Genomic DNA, 15,242 nt, shown 5'->3' on the forward strand with positions numbered 1-15,242 from the left:
AGCACGGATGGCAATTGAACAGTGAGGGGTGCCATGGAAATATTAAAAAGGGTAGTCGAAAAACGCCACCGTGAGGGGCACACCGAGTGAGATGGTGAGACGTAAAAGTGAGGTCTGGTACCCGGAAACGTGCCTTACGGTTGGAAAGGAAAACTTGAACGTAGTTATACATACTGGAGCCATAGTTGGTATCAAAGAGGTAGGAAAGGTTGTCATGATGAGAGACAGTCGAATGCTTTGCGGTCATCGACTGTGACGAGGGCATGAATTTGAGAGCAGCAACAAAAAAAGAAAGTGTGGCGAAGGATGAGAAGGACTTCTTGGGCAGACACATTGAGACGAAAGCTGTGCAAGGTGTGAGAAAACGATTTAGAAGCCTCAAAATTCCGGCCAAGCCTAGTGATTGCGATAAGCTTCATTGTCTTGGCGACACAGGAAGTCAGATAATTGGGGCGCAGACTGGAAAGAGCGGGCGGTTTGCCGGATTTAGGAATCGGAGATGAGTGAAGTAGCCCAGCAAGAGGGTAGGAAACCTTCTCCCAAGCGGTGTTATAGAGGAAAATTAGGTGCTCTTTCGCGTTGTAAGAAAGGTTACGTTGCACGGAATAAGTGGTGCCGTCTTCGCCGGGAGTGTGATCGAGTGGCGTTAGTGAGGAGTGCCGCCTCAAGCTCGCGAAGTGCAAAAGGCCCGTCGAGGTCGCTTTCCTCAGAGCCTGCATATGCAGGGTAAGAGCGGAAGAGCGGGGGGGGGAGAGTAAAGATCCGCAAGGCTTGAGAAGACCTCGTCAGAGGACGGTGTAGCCAGGGCTTTAGCGAGGGTTGGAGCAGGGACGGGGTGGTACCGAGTTTAGCTCGAATGTCGATTTCTGATAAACCGCCCAGTCAAGATCGTTGTTTACGGCAGCCCATCGGGAATAAACAGATGGCGCATACCTCATACCACGGCTGCGCCAAGAACTCCACTTTTTGGTCTCCTACCACATGATCACGTATTTCCCCTTGTAAGTCACCACATCGAATTCCTGATGCTCCAAGGAATCCGCCTACTCCTTTCTTATCAAGGTTGGTCATCGCTAGGTTCACAAGGACCATCTAGTAAATCGAAGTGGCGCCTTGTTGCGCCAATCCTAGGGATGCCAGTGCATCTCACCCGAATCCCTGACAAAGCCCTGCCCCGGCCAGCTTTGTCTGCATCACATGCACCCAACGTCTCACCGCCGCCGCTCGCTCAAATGCTCTCACCGAAACTACCAACGATGCCGCCTGCCACGCCTCTGCTTTCTAGACAACCACCTCCTGCCCTCAAGGATATAAACTCCTTGAGAAATCCTGAGCTTCTGCCCCCTACACCCGATCTCAACCCTTTTATGGATTTGTTTCCTTACCCGGTCGATGGCTTGCAAACCTCCCGTGATTCCTGCAGGGCCGCCAACGCTGCTCGCTCCCGCCTGAAGATGACCTAAGTCGGTCTCCAGCTTCCACCTGGCGCTCTTGCCTCTACCACCCATCCTTCCAACTACTTAAGACAATCATGGCTGCCAGTGCCTCGGAACGCAAATGTACTGAACTCGCCCTTCAGACCAAGCCAGTCCAGAACCTGGTCTTTCTCTAGACCGTCTCAGATCTCACTTCCAACCGTCTCCTGAGCATCACCCACATCAACCTTGGCGGTAACCTCGTCAGCGTCCGCCCCTACCCTGTCAACCCTCCCCTCCCTGCCTTGGAATCATTCGTGGCATCGAACCCCGACTCTGCACCACCGATCTCATGAACGATCTCGAGACCTACACTGCCGCCGAAATAATCTCCGCGCGCATAATGCGGTCTACCGAAACGGTAGTCATTTACTTCGCCGGTACTGTCATCCCGCATATTGCCACTTAGTGGCAACTGCAGTCCGGATAGCAGAAAGGCTGTGAAAATGGTGTCTGAACAAAACTCTTTATTTGGGCTAACTTGAGCCCACAATGCACTGAATCTCTCGCCGGCGGCGTAGCAACATCCGTGCTCGGCGGTCGTCGAGCAGAATGCCCGCCGCTCTTGGCTGTGCTCAGCTTAAAGATGATAGCGAACTTTTGAGATAAAGCGTGCAAAGTTACTAGAACATTCTGGAAAAACGCAGAATCAGGTCTGCCTGGATGCGATCAATCGAGATAAATCCGGTCGCGTCTTGCATTCCACACACAGTGATAAAGCGGCGCGTCGGCAGCTTTGAAGAATAAACAAACACTGCAAAGATTCGCGGCAGTATTGCGTATTTTTGTCTCTCCGCGTTTTGCTGCCGCCTTCGCAAAGCAAGAGTTCCTGCATGCACCCGCTGTCTTGAGATGGACCAATGCGCAGATTAGGCTCACGTTCCACCGCTAAGTGCTTTAGGTGCATGTCGTCTATCCCACTGCCTGCCGCAGTTCATGAGTGCACGCAGGCCTGGTGCCAGCACTGTCGGACTAACGAACACGCTACCTTTTCCCTTACCTGTCCCTACCATAGGCAAAAAATTAGTGTACCAATAGCGCCCAACCCTGCACAATGCCCCTGTGCCGTGCCCCTATCCTCTTTTTACTGAGGAAAGAGTATACTCCCCTCCAGGCTCGTATGTTCTAGTAGCACAGACACACTCGCTGCCTCAAACCGACTTTTAACACCTCGTCAGTCTCCAGCCCTTCCAATTCCTACGCCGCGTTGCTCTCTCCAATCGACTCCACAGTCTCCCGTGTCCTGCGTTTCTCCACCTCCGCCCTCTTTTCAAGAACGCTTCCGTGACCTCGAGCTAAGTGTTTTTAGTCTCGAGCTGGCCATACCCCCCACCAAACAAGACCTCAAATATATCGATCGCAGCCTCGATGCTCTCGACGCTCGTATGGATCTCCTTATCAGCACCATTGATTCTAAATTTTCTAACATAGTTGCCATAGCTGCAGATTGTGACGACCATCTATCTGAACTTGACCGTCACCTCCGACATCATGAGGAGGCTAAGATTCAACTCGACACCGATATAAATCGCTTTGACGCTAACGTCAACAACAATCTCGAGCGCATCCTCACGTTGACTTCCATCTTTCAGTCTACTGTACAAGTAATAAAGGACTCTCTTGTCCCTCATGCCAAGAAACGCGATCGCTCGTTCCATCGCGAATCTCTACGTAAATCTCGCAATGCAGGTCGTTAATATCAATCAATGGAACTGGCGCAATCTCATTACTAACCGCACTCTACTGCACCGATATCTTCTTAGTCTTCCTTTCCCGCCCCACTTTCTCCTCCTCCCGGTGACTCGCTCTTACCCGACCGTGGCGGCAGCGTTTCAATGCAGGCGAAACGCAAAAGGCGCCCGCATGCTGTGCGATGTCAGTGCACGTTAACGAGTCCCACCTGGTCAAATTATTCCGCACGACCCTCCGCTACGGCACCTCTTTCTTCCTTTCTTCTTTCACTCCCTTACGGCCAGATTGTGGTGTCTACCAAGATAAGCAAGACAGTTACTGCGTCATTTCTTTTCCTCAAAACGAATTTTCATTGTTACTCGCTCCTGTAGCGATTTTCTTGGCTACTGGGTGTTTTACTTTAAACGTTCTGCCCCACTCTCTTCTATGTACGTCCGGCGCAATCTATCAGTTCAACCCCTAGACATTCCTTCCTTCCTTCAATGACGTCTATTTGGGGTTCTGTACTATGTTCTTCAAGCTAACCTCAGCCTGGAAGTCTTGTTCTATAACCCTCTCACCCTCACCACACATTTAACGGCCATGGATAAATTTCTTGCCACATTTCCCTCCCATACAGCCCTAATCCTCTGCTGTGACATTAATGCCCCCATGGTCTGCGCGGTTACCCACGACATATATCTGATTGAAATAGCGGAGCGCAGCTCCTATGCGTCCGGCGGTCGCTTGATGACGTGCCCATATTATAAGGATAAAGCCCATCCCAATAAATCCAAAACCTTAGGGGATTTTTCTGCGCACGAAAGATCACATATACCAGAAGCCCATACCGCGCAATATGAGCGCAAACCTCTATCAGGATAGGCGGCAGGCTCCAGAGAGCCATACACCAAAACGTACAGCAACCGCTTCGATAGAGTTTGTGGACGCGGCAGAAAATAGTAATGTACGTAGGATTTTTCATGGCAGTCGCAGCGAATGAAGATTGCACCTTGGGGTGCGCCGCCACTGTCCGAACTAAATCGCCTGCAGAGGCGGAAGGAGCCGCCATCGCACTTGCGCTGGCCCACTCTACCATTCACAAAAACATAACCGAAATTTGCAAAGATTTCCAGGCCGCATGCAGCCAATACCTGAAAGGCGTGGCAAAACCTGCCACTGATCATATTGTTGACAGAACCAGCTGTCTCGACCGAGCGGGTACTCTGTCGTGGATCCCTGGGCATGCCCCGATCCCCGGTAATGAACGCGTTCATGCGCTGGCCCGAGAACTCTGCTCCCGTATCCCGGATGATCAGGCACCCACCCCAACGCAAGAGGCAGCATCGTGCCTTTCTAAATATCATCAAATCGCCTAATTCTACAAACACAGCCGCATGACATTGCCACTACCCAACAGTACGTTGTCGCCCTTATCCGGCACAACAAGGCGGCAATTACAGACAGGCTGCTTTATTTCGCCCTACCGTCTCTCATGGTTTCACCCCAGCTTCCTCCCTCATTGTAACAACTGTAGCGTGCCCAAATCCACAATTGTTTACTAGCTGTTGGAATGTCCTTCCCTACAGGCAGTACCCCCCGTCCTTAATCTCACTCATTGCTCCTGGGAGGCTGCTTTACGGACCGCTCAGCCCACCGGCCAGAAATGGCTGGCCGATCGGGCTTTATGCGAAGATCAAGGTCGTGGACTCTTGGACCCGTACGGGACCACCCTAGAAGATTTCTTTTTCTTTAGTTTAATAGAGTTGTTTCCATCCATATAACCTTTTTTGTATCATGAGTCCGCCGGAAGTGTCCGTTCGCAGCATGTGTCTACCTCACCGGTCATCAAAACGGAAATAAATAAAATAAAGAAAACACAATAAAAAACGAAATCATTAAAATGAATGAAAATAAATGTACCAATAAAATACAAAGAAATAAATCGTGCAAAAAAAATAAAAATTAAACAAATGCAAAACTAAAGTCAATCAGAGATTTTTTCTTGTCATCGCTGTTACGTTTTTTTTCTGCCACTGCGAGTACACACACACACCCACATTAACATGGTAAGACTCTAACCGATGCCTCCGGCGATTGTCGTAATGGGGCTAGTAAGGCTTTCCTCTTAAGCATCGTAAGCAATGAATTGCCTTCCGAACATCCCTTTTTGTGTTGGCCGGTTGAAATGCGAAACTGATATCCTTGAAGTTGAGGAAACAATTTTTTTCTTTATTTCATTTCCGTCGTTTTTGTGGCTTTGCTCAGATCCATGGGAACATGCGAAGGCTACCAAGGTCGCAACGGATGCGCTTTACTCGTGCAAAGACGAAATAAAGATGCTCAACGTGGGGGCTGCAGTAATAAAGGTAAATGCCACACAGTACTATTGCACAAATCATTTGTATAAATGTCGAATAAGGACAACAGAAAGTGACGAAGGAACATAAAGCGAGAAGAGCTTATTTTATACTTCAGCTCTGCTTATATCCAGCCCCAAAGGAATGACACAAGTTTTCTACAAAAAAGTGACTGTTCTAGGTAAAAGACACAAACTTCAGCAATCATGTGGCCTACTCAGCTGTATAATTTCGTTCAAAAAGCTAGATGATCAGAAAAGGCTAATATAATGCTTCGTGATTATTGCATTCAGAAAAAGTGTCAGTTTGGAAGTGGTAGGTACTGGTAACAGTTGAAGATTGAAATGTTCATAACATTCTACCATATAGGGTTGTATTTTACCGGCCTAAAAAGAAAGCCCATCTATGGGCAAACATATGCTGGCGCACATCTTGCTCACACTGCAAATTCAAAGCCATGCCTGCGACATCGGCCCGCAGGTGGGCGGACTTTGTTTTCCGAAAGCGCGCCTTAGGGCACTAATATAGCACCGCTATCACGTGGTAGTCTTTATATATCGCGGCTTTTCGTTTTCAAGCCCAAAAAATTGTCGACATAAATATTATTTTGTTGTCAACATTTCTAACGGTTATTCCCCAACACGGTCTACAACTTCCGAAGAGACACGTGTTTCCGGAGGGTAGTGTTTAAAACTTAGCTAATTAGTCTTTGCAAATATAACTAACTTTGCAGGACGTAAGAAGAGCTACATATTTGGGCACACGACTGTCAGCAGGGCCCAACTAGTTTCACAGGCCGGGGGCACACGTTATCTTTTAAAGGGGCTCGGAAACACCCTCTGAGTACAGTAGATTAACTTCCTCAATCCCTGCATTGTGTTCTCATGAACACCTGAGCCAAATATTACACTTCACCACGCAGGGGAGAACCCACATCCATACCCATGTTTTGGCGAGCCCTTTTCGGCAACGTTTTCATGCACGCGCCCTCCTACGTTTCACTTTCGTGCGCATCTCTCTTAACAGATGGCCTTTGGTTAGATTCTCTCAGACGTCACATGGCTGTCCTGGCCGCTGCCAGTCAGCCATGTCTCTTCGGCGGGTCAGGACGCTCCGCCCCTCGGGGAGATCCCAGGCAGGTCGGCTGCGGTCGGTGTTGCATGGCGTAAGGTCCAAAGAAAAACTGCCGCCCTTTGAAGTTGCAAAAAATGACTCGAGAGAGAAAGGCGCGAACACACTGAGATTCAAATTTTCTCTATAGGTAACGGAGCTCAGTGCAAATGGCATACCATACAGCCAAAGCGAGTGTGAAACCCAACCGTTGCAAAGCGATGCCAGCTAAGCAGTTCTGAGCTTCGCACTTTTCTGTGTAGCAGCAACTCTTCGCGTGCTGTGCGTTCTTCGTCTCGAACCAAATCGTCGTTACGAATGCAGCAGAGTCTGAACATCACGACTAGAACTGCGACTGGTACGGCGTAAAAACTAGCCCGCAGACGTAGCCGACGAGAACGTACCACAAGAGAAAAAGTAACCAATCGATTGAAACCAACGCTGATAAACAGCGAGCAGTCGCACCCAACGATGTGAAGGGATGACAAGATACGCCGGCGCTGGAGGCAGCCGCTGAATAGTTAAGGTATATGGCAAAGGAGCCGCTACTGTGAGATAACGCGTACGTGCATATTGTTTTATTAACAAAGCTGTACTTACAAAATGCGCATAATTTCTGCTTTACAAAATGCACATGATTAAAACATTTTTAAACGAAACCTAAAATGCTTTTAAATCGTTAGAAATAGACAATATGGAAAGAATTTTTTTCTAATTTGTGTTTGTGCGCACACTTCATATTTGTGCTTCAGTTCCGCAACCTAAATTGTGTCGCTGGCGCTTGGATCTAAACCGCATTCGAACTCCTGCATCGCGACTTTTGTAAATTCACCATTACCTAATCATTTAGTGAATTTTTCGTATTTGTGTAGCTTAACTTCAAAGATGATAAGAATAACAATCACGGGAGTTACGGCGGGACAATGAGCTCAGAATTGAAATAGGATTAGAATAGATTTGTGAGTGACAGAAGTATGCTACCGCGTTTCCTCTGCATGAATTCAGTTGATCGCTGTAATCCTTTTTTTTAAATGGTTACATTTACCTGGGACCTTTGATGTATTTCATAGTCCTGGATCTAAACGTCTTCCGCAGTAAATATCCTTTCCATCCCCAGTAATCCTGCTTTCAGTTATTAAGACTTATTTGATGATCCAGGCAAATTCTAACGCTACATGCGCTTGCTTTAATAGTTGTCGTTCCTGCCGTGGCGGCGCTCTGTGGCAGGGGACCCCACAGAGTACCGCCACGTCGTCCTCGCTGCATATCCTCCTGATGCGAAGAAGTAGTCCCAGAGAGGCCTAATGATACTTGCCTGCCAAACAGTTCGACAAAGCTTAGGCAGTTTATACTTTGTTGAGATGCCGGACAGAAAAAGGTAGGCATATTACTTACACTTTTACACGCATTCGCTGTGCATCTATATACAGCGTATTCAAAATTAGACTTTACTGATGGTTGTTTAATGCGAAACGCCGTACTCTAACGTTGCTTTTGCCGTTCATAATGTGCCAGGCGGACACTAATTGGGGCAATAATTGTCTCCGTAATTTCACTAATTAAGTAATATTCAATAATTAACTTTTATTGGCTGGCGTTAGCGCGCATATTTATATTGAGAACTTAGTGCCTATTGCACATGAGGCCTATTCTAATTTGTATAATTTTAGTAACACGCCTGTGTCCTGAGATGCGCACATCTAAAATTTCGTCTCAGTTCGTCTAATTACGCATGCGAGACAGCGGCTGTAGGCGTGAAGCACCTACCGAATGTGACGCAGCTGTTGCGTATGGCACTCCGTCTTGCAAGAGTGTGCAGCGAGCGGCACCGTGTCTTTCTACCGGCTGTAGAAGCGATCGCGTAAAGAATTAGCTCTTCCTTCTCACCGACCGAACAGTGGTTCATCGGTTTCGATCCTCAAGAAGGAAAACGCTGGCCCAGAACGAAGTCATCCGCGTCGGCACTCTCTGCGCCCCCTTACAAGGCGGAGTGCCTTACGCAACACCTGCGTCACATGAGGGAGGTGCTTCACGCCGAAAGCCGCTGTCTTGCATGCGTAGTTAGACGAACTGAGACGAACGTTTAGACATGCGCAACTCAGCACACAGGCGCGCTACTAAAATGGTACAGAATGGAATAGCCTCCAAAGTAAATGGCTATAAGTTCTCAATGTATATACGCACGCTAAGTTCAGCCAATAAAAAGGAAATTAATGAATGTTAGTTAATTACTGAATTCACGGGGACAATTATTACCGTGATTTGCGTCCGCCTGTCCGCATTATCAAAATGCAAACGCGGCATTAGCGTACGACGTTTGAGGTTTAAAACAAAAATCGGTAAACTCTAATTTTGAGCAAGCGGTATACTATGTGTTTCACCTAAGAGCATGCTAAGCCTTTAAAGTAAGCATGTGCTTAAGTGAAACAAGGATTCGAAGTAAGTATGCTAAAGTAAGCTTGCGAAGTTATAAAACCGCCTTCTTCAGTATAATATTGTTCATGCTCGTTGTCATGTGAGTACAGCTCAAACATGCTAATTAAATGAATAGTTTATAATGGCTAATAACTAAATTTCGCCTACAGCAGCAACGCCCGCTGTTTGTGGAGGTTTGTAGCATACGGCAGGTGATATCGAGATCAGTTTCGAGACTATCCAAAACACGACAGAGTCGCCTCTGCAACGAAGTGAAATATCTTAAGAGTTCACCGGCGGAAGCAAAACTGCCCGGCCGTAGGAGGCCTACATACCCACGCCTACATGCCCACGCCTTAAAATTCCTTGCATGGCAGCGGCAACCAGGATTGCAATTTTATACATCTAAAAACTAATACGTATATATCATTAACCGTGAGCTACAAACGTATTAAACACTATGCGCCCAGCAGCCGCAGATAGACGGTTAATTATAAGATATAATTAGCAGAGAGATAATTACCATGCGCAACATGTTTTGTGATTCGCACTACCCGTGACAAGGCTAGGCGGAGGAAAGAGCCTAACTCGAAAACGGTGTATTAAATTGCTAACTTTTGAAAGTGATTCATCGTGTACAGCAGTTTGCATCTAATTAATAAAAATTAGTCCTACTCGTATCAAATCAGTTTCTTCAAAGCAGAGTCTATTTATAAACATGGTTGTCAGGCAGCATTTTTCTCTTCTCTCCTTTCAGGAAGCCAAACGAGCCTGTCAAGGAATTAGGCTCTGCTACGCCTTCGTCGAAGAAACCAAAAACGTAAGGCTGCTCAAGTTCAAAAACAGCAACAAAAGACATTACTGCCTCCCCCGTAGTCGTGAGCAGATATAAGCAAGGAATCGTTACGGCCATAGGAAGGGGGAAGCAGTCGTATGCTGTGGAAAGACGATCGCGTTCCGCAGGACGCTTCCTGCTGTTCCTGTCATGACGCACCATTGGTCAGGTTAATAGCTGTGACGGTCACGGCTTTGAAATGCAGAACAAAGCAGAAGCGTACGCGGCCACGATGCGACGCATGGCTGACAAAAATGTACGAGAAGCGGCGGGCGTGAATGCTCCCCGAGAGTGTTTGGACGCTTTAGAGCGCCCTAATATGGGGGCTGCCATCCTTTATCACGTGATCACGCCACCATTACACGCCTCCTGACCGCTCGGCGCGCGCCTCGTCGCGACGGCTGCTGCATCTGGTCGTTTTGTTCCGGCAGCCGGTGTTTCGGCTGATATGGTCGTAGAGAAGTGGGAAGACGATACTATGGTTGCGCCAAAGCTTCGAAGGACCTGTGAGAACCCTAATTTGATCCCATGAGGCATTAAAACGTGATCCTGCTTCATGTAGCGGGGAGCCGCTCAGCTCTCCCTCTTCGAGCCAATAGCGTGACCGCCTCAATGCTTGTGTTTGCATCCACTGAAGGCTTTGCTGAATGTTTTCTGTTATTGTTATTATCTGAAACGGCAAGGTTTAGAGCTCCGGAGTCAGCGCGGGTCGTTGCCGTATTGTGTATAATTATCGAGACACCTATCTAAACCGCTCACACGCACGTCGTACGCATTCGTTTACTATCTGCTAACGGTGCATAGGAAAGATAAAATATTTTTCGTTGCATAAGCACAGAAAGGCACAAAAATAAACAGGCACACAAATGATCACTCACGTGGTAACCATGCACCAAGGAGCCTTCACGAGCTGGTGTGTAATCGTTTCGAAGGATTCTACGAACAAATGTTATAACGCATGCATGGAAACGTGTTCATGCTATTCGAAGTTCACTGTTATGTCAGCCTCACATATAAAATTGTGGTACGCTCCACGCTCGATATGCGGGCATTGTTCGAGGTCTCGTTGGTGGTAAGTAATCAGCCTCATTCTGAGCGATGACCTGTGGATTCCCTTTAGTGATTGTCATGCATGGACAGCGAGGAAGTGAGAACCCCCAGCACTGCAGCCGTAACGCAAATGCTTTATTCTGAATATTATCAACGAAAACCGCGTTATATGGAGCGAATTTCAACAGTAGCAACAAGACGGCATGTAATACACAGTCTGACGGTAAGCGTTGTCCGTTCGCACGTCTGTTCACTGCACAACCTACAGTAGAGTGATGTAGGAGCGTATGCCGTCCTTTTCCGTTCCGAATTCGGCTTCGGGGACTCACGTTACTAACGGCCGTACACCTTAACTTACGAGCAACGGAGTCTTGCTACACACGCAGACACATCTGCAAATCAATTGAGAGCACGAAGTGACAGTTTCGGTGGAGGAACAGCTGTTCATGCGGCTATGCTGTGCATTCAACCCTCGCAAACTTTGTAAGATGAAAACCTTTCTTTCTATATTGGCTATCTGGCGCTGGGGAACGTGTTGCCTTCACCTGTTCAGAAAGCGTGCATGGCGAACAGGCGCGCCCCCGCCGCGGTGGCTCCGTGGTTAGGGCGCTCGACTACTGATCCGGAGTTCCCGGGTTCGAACCCGACCGCGGCGGCTGCGTTTTTATGGAGGAAAAACGCTAAGGCGCCCGTGTGCTGTGCAATGTCAGTGCACGTTAAAGATCCCCAGGTGGTCGAAATTATTCCGGAGCCCTCCACTACGGCACCTCTTCTTCCTTTCTTCTTTCACTCCCTCCTTTATTCCTTCCCTTACGGCGCGGTTCAGGAGTCCAACGATATATGAGACAGATACTGCGCCATTTCCTTTCCTCCCAAAAACCAATTATTATTATTATTATTAACAGGCGCGAACAGGGCCACTCCGTGCTTGTGCAGTTCGGTTCCGTGAAGCTCGCAAAATATTGCATCCCGCACCTTCAACTCTCTGTCACAATTCTTGCAAACCTCTACACAACATCTATTTCCTCTGCCTTTCTTCATATTCGTACAAAGAACACACGGCAGCCATCCGCGATATTTCCACTGCTGCGTCGAGCCACAGCCGCCGGCGACTTACGAGGCCCGTAATGGCGCCGCGTTCTGAGTAAGGCTGTGGCGCCATCTGGTTTCAAACCTAAGAAATGTGCTCTGTAAATGGTCTATATATATCCGCCTGCCAAAGGGGGAAACGTCATGAGCGCACGCCACAGCACATGCTTGCCAGACTTGATTCGAAATGCCTGAACGCTCTTCAAACGGCTGCGCCACTCTACGTGCGTGAGTGTGGGACTATTTCGCGATCCTTGGGGAAGGCGCGGAAGCCAAACAAGGACTTAGAATCTCGTTTGGTGCTCCAGTGATCCCGTTTCGGCCCCCTAGTGAGGGAAAATCGGTGCCTCGATGTTGGTTCTCGACTTTGGCTTGACGTCACTTCAAGGTCGCGGACAACGGGAGCAAAAAGCATTTTATCTTTAAACAATTACTTGTTTGTAGCATTGCTGAGCACGAAATATTTAAACATGGTGCGAAAGCGCGCGCTTGCACGTGGACACCACCGCCACGTGCCTGAGGTGTCCACTGAGACCCAGGGAACCAGGTACGCACGCTGAATTTCCTCAGAATAGACGGACACTACAACGTTCCCAGCGCCAGCGCCAGTGCACCCAATAAACATCGGCAGCCTATTCCTTGAGTGCCTTGTTTCAGCCAAAACAATTTCAACGCAACCGCAACCAGTGTTCATCTCTTACTACCCCCAGGCAGTCGATGAACATGACAACATGCAATGCACAACGCGAGTGTGTGGCAGCTTAACACGAGGTCTGATCGGCGGTGGCGAAAGTGTAGTGCTGTCGTGCAGTGGCCAGCGGAGCTGATCTTTTCGCGCAAAGGCGGTTCCGAAACCTAGACACGGCAAAATTTATTTCATTTTTTCAGATATCTAAGAAGCTTGAGACAAATCTCGGTTTTTTCATGATTGGTAGTGGAATTGTGTTTTGGCACTTAAATTGCTTAACTAATTAATCCCACCGATGTTGCCCTGAGAGATACACTACTTTATTAGAATAGTGGGAGAGGCAGAGCTTCTCATACAACTCAGCTACTCAGCTCCTCAGGCAGCAGGTCAACCCCACCAGATGGCCAACAGCATATGCACATCGGCGACCTACAGCCACTGCGTTGAACGATTCGAGCCTGAAGGCTTGGATAAAAGCTGCGCTGCGCGTACTCCCATTGGTCCTCGGTAGTGGTAGTAGTAGAGGGTGATAGTAGGGGGTTATAGGGCAGGCCCACATGATGTGGGATAGGGCAGTTTGGCCATCGCAGAACCTGCAGTTGGGAGAGTAGAGGATCATGTAGATATGAAAGAACTGCGGAATTAAGGACTGCGTGCGCTTGAACACAATTCTCGACATTTTGAGGGCTACTAGTGAAATAGTGCTTTAGCAATAAAATTCCTAACCACATTAGTCCGACTGCATTGGTTTTATGGTTGGAAACAGCTTTATTACACAAAAGAAAAACAAATCTTCCATGGTGGTCCCCCACTGGTCCAGGAGTCAACGGGCTTGAGCTTTACATAAACCCCGATCCACCAGCCATTTCTGGCCGGCGGGCTTAGCGCTCCTTAAAGCAGCCTGCCAGGAAGGAAGAGCGGGATTGGGGATAGTGGTACTGTCTGTGGGGAAGTACGTTCCCACAGGTAGTGGAAAAGTCTCGGTTTCGGCACACCAGAGGTTATACAAGAGGGGGAAAGCTGGGGTGACAGCATGAGAGTCTCTAGGGTGAAATAAAGCTGCCCGTCTGTATTTGTCGCCATATGGAGCTTAATAAGGGCAACAATATACTATGGAGTTATGGCAATGTCGTGCTGCTAGTTTGTAGAATGTGGTGATTCGATGTTATGTAAAAAGGACCGGTGGGGCCTCTTGCGTGGCGTAAGGTGCCTGATCGTCCGGGGTCCGGGAGGATAGTTGTCGGGCCAGCGCACGAACGCGCTCATTACCGGGGATCGAGGCGTGCCCTGGTATCCACGACCGATTACCGGTTCGGACAATAGAGGTGGCTGTGGCAAGAACAGGGTGTACGGCCGGCGTCGCCACGCTCTTTAGGTGGTGGCGGTATTCGGCCTGGGAACCTGTGCAAATTTCGGTTATTTATGTTGCAATGATGGAGTGGGCCAGCGGAAGTGCGCAGCGGCCCCTTCTGCCTCTGCAGACGAAATAGTTCGGATAGTGGCGGCGGCCACCACTGTGCCACCCTAATATGCTACCAGTGTCGTGAGAATAATTGCAATGTCCTGCCGTGTCATCATAAAGTATCTCGGAGCGGTTGCTGCATGCTTTGGTGCGATAGCTCGCTCGGGCCTGCCGCCTTCCCTGATGAAGCCTAGCGCTCACATTGCGCGTAATCGGAGCCGACCACGTAGCCGGAGCCGACCATTTGTGCTCCCCTCAGAAGTCCGAGCTGCTGCTCATCTGAGGTCAACCCGTCCTCCACGGTCATCCTGCCGCCTGCGCTACTGCTCGTGGCCAAACCATACGCAGAGTATCCACCATTATAGTAATGGTGCTTCTCATCCAGAGTAATCAGAAAAACACCGACACTCTGACTAAACTCACAGTCTCTGTCTCGCAGACCATTCCTCTAATTCGTCGCATTGCTAACAAATATAAAGCGATGCAACAGGATGACCTCCAACATCTTGTTGGCGCGTTTGCTATCAGTCGCCTCACATATATCCTCCCCTACCTCTACTTCAGGTGCCAGGAACGGGACAGCAATGACTACCTTAATAGACAGACAAGCAAGGCGGCTCTTCATCTCTCCCACAGGACGCCCACCTGTGAACTACTGGCATTAGGAACCCAACACTGTGACGGAGCTTTTTTTTATTCGAGAAGTTTCCATCAGGCATAGGTTGAAAAAAAGGAAGGGGGAAGGAATGCACGGGATTGAAATTTAAAAGAAGGAGTGAAGACCCGTTGCGTTGAGGTAGTCGCAGAGGTTGCTAATGAAATGGTTGTTCATAGCCCACTTCACGTAGTCACTTTCGCGGTTTTATCGCAGGCCCACCTCCCTGAGGAGCCGTTTTCTTACAGCAGCCGTTGCTGGGCACGTCCACAACAAGTGCCGCACATCGCAAATGTCCGGTGCAGCGCTATAGTTAGGGCACCTGTCAGGTGCTGGCAGATCTTTGGCATGCCACCCATGATAGACAGATGGTGTCAGAGCCGCCTCTGCCCGAATCCTGCGCACGGATACCTCCTCCTGCCAAGTAAGACT

General features: G+C 48.7%; 1 protein-coding gene across 1 annotated transcript in view; it reads left to right on the forward strand.

Moving 5' to 3' along the window:
• Positions 1–15,242, forward strand: part of LOC144118963 (uncharacterized) — a 36,441-nt gene that overhangs the window by 7,658 nt on the left and 13,541 nt on the right. The window contains exons 2-3 of the mRNA XM_077651721.1: positions 5,415–5,515; positions 9,789–9,851. Of these exons, the coding sequence (XP_077507847.1) occupies positions 5,415–5,515; positions 9,789–9,851 (164 nt within the window). The remainder of the gene's footprint in view (positions 1–5,414; positions 5,516–9,788; positions 9,852–15,242) is intronic.

Source organism: Amblyomma americanum, chromosome 2, assembly GCF_052857255.1.
Source record: "Amblyomma americanum isolate KBUSLIRL-KWMA chromosome 2, ASM5285725v1, whole genome shotgun sequence".
NCBI classification, from domain to species: domain Eukaryota; kingdom Metazoa; phylum Arthropoda; class Arachnida; order Ixodida; family Ixodidae; genus Amblyomma; species Amblyomma americanum.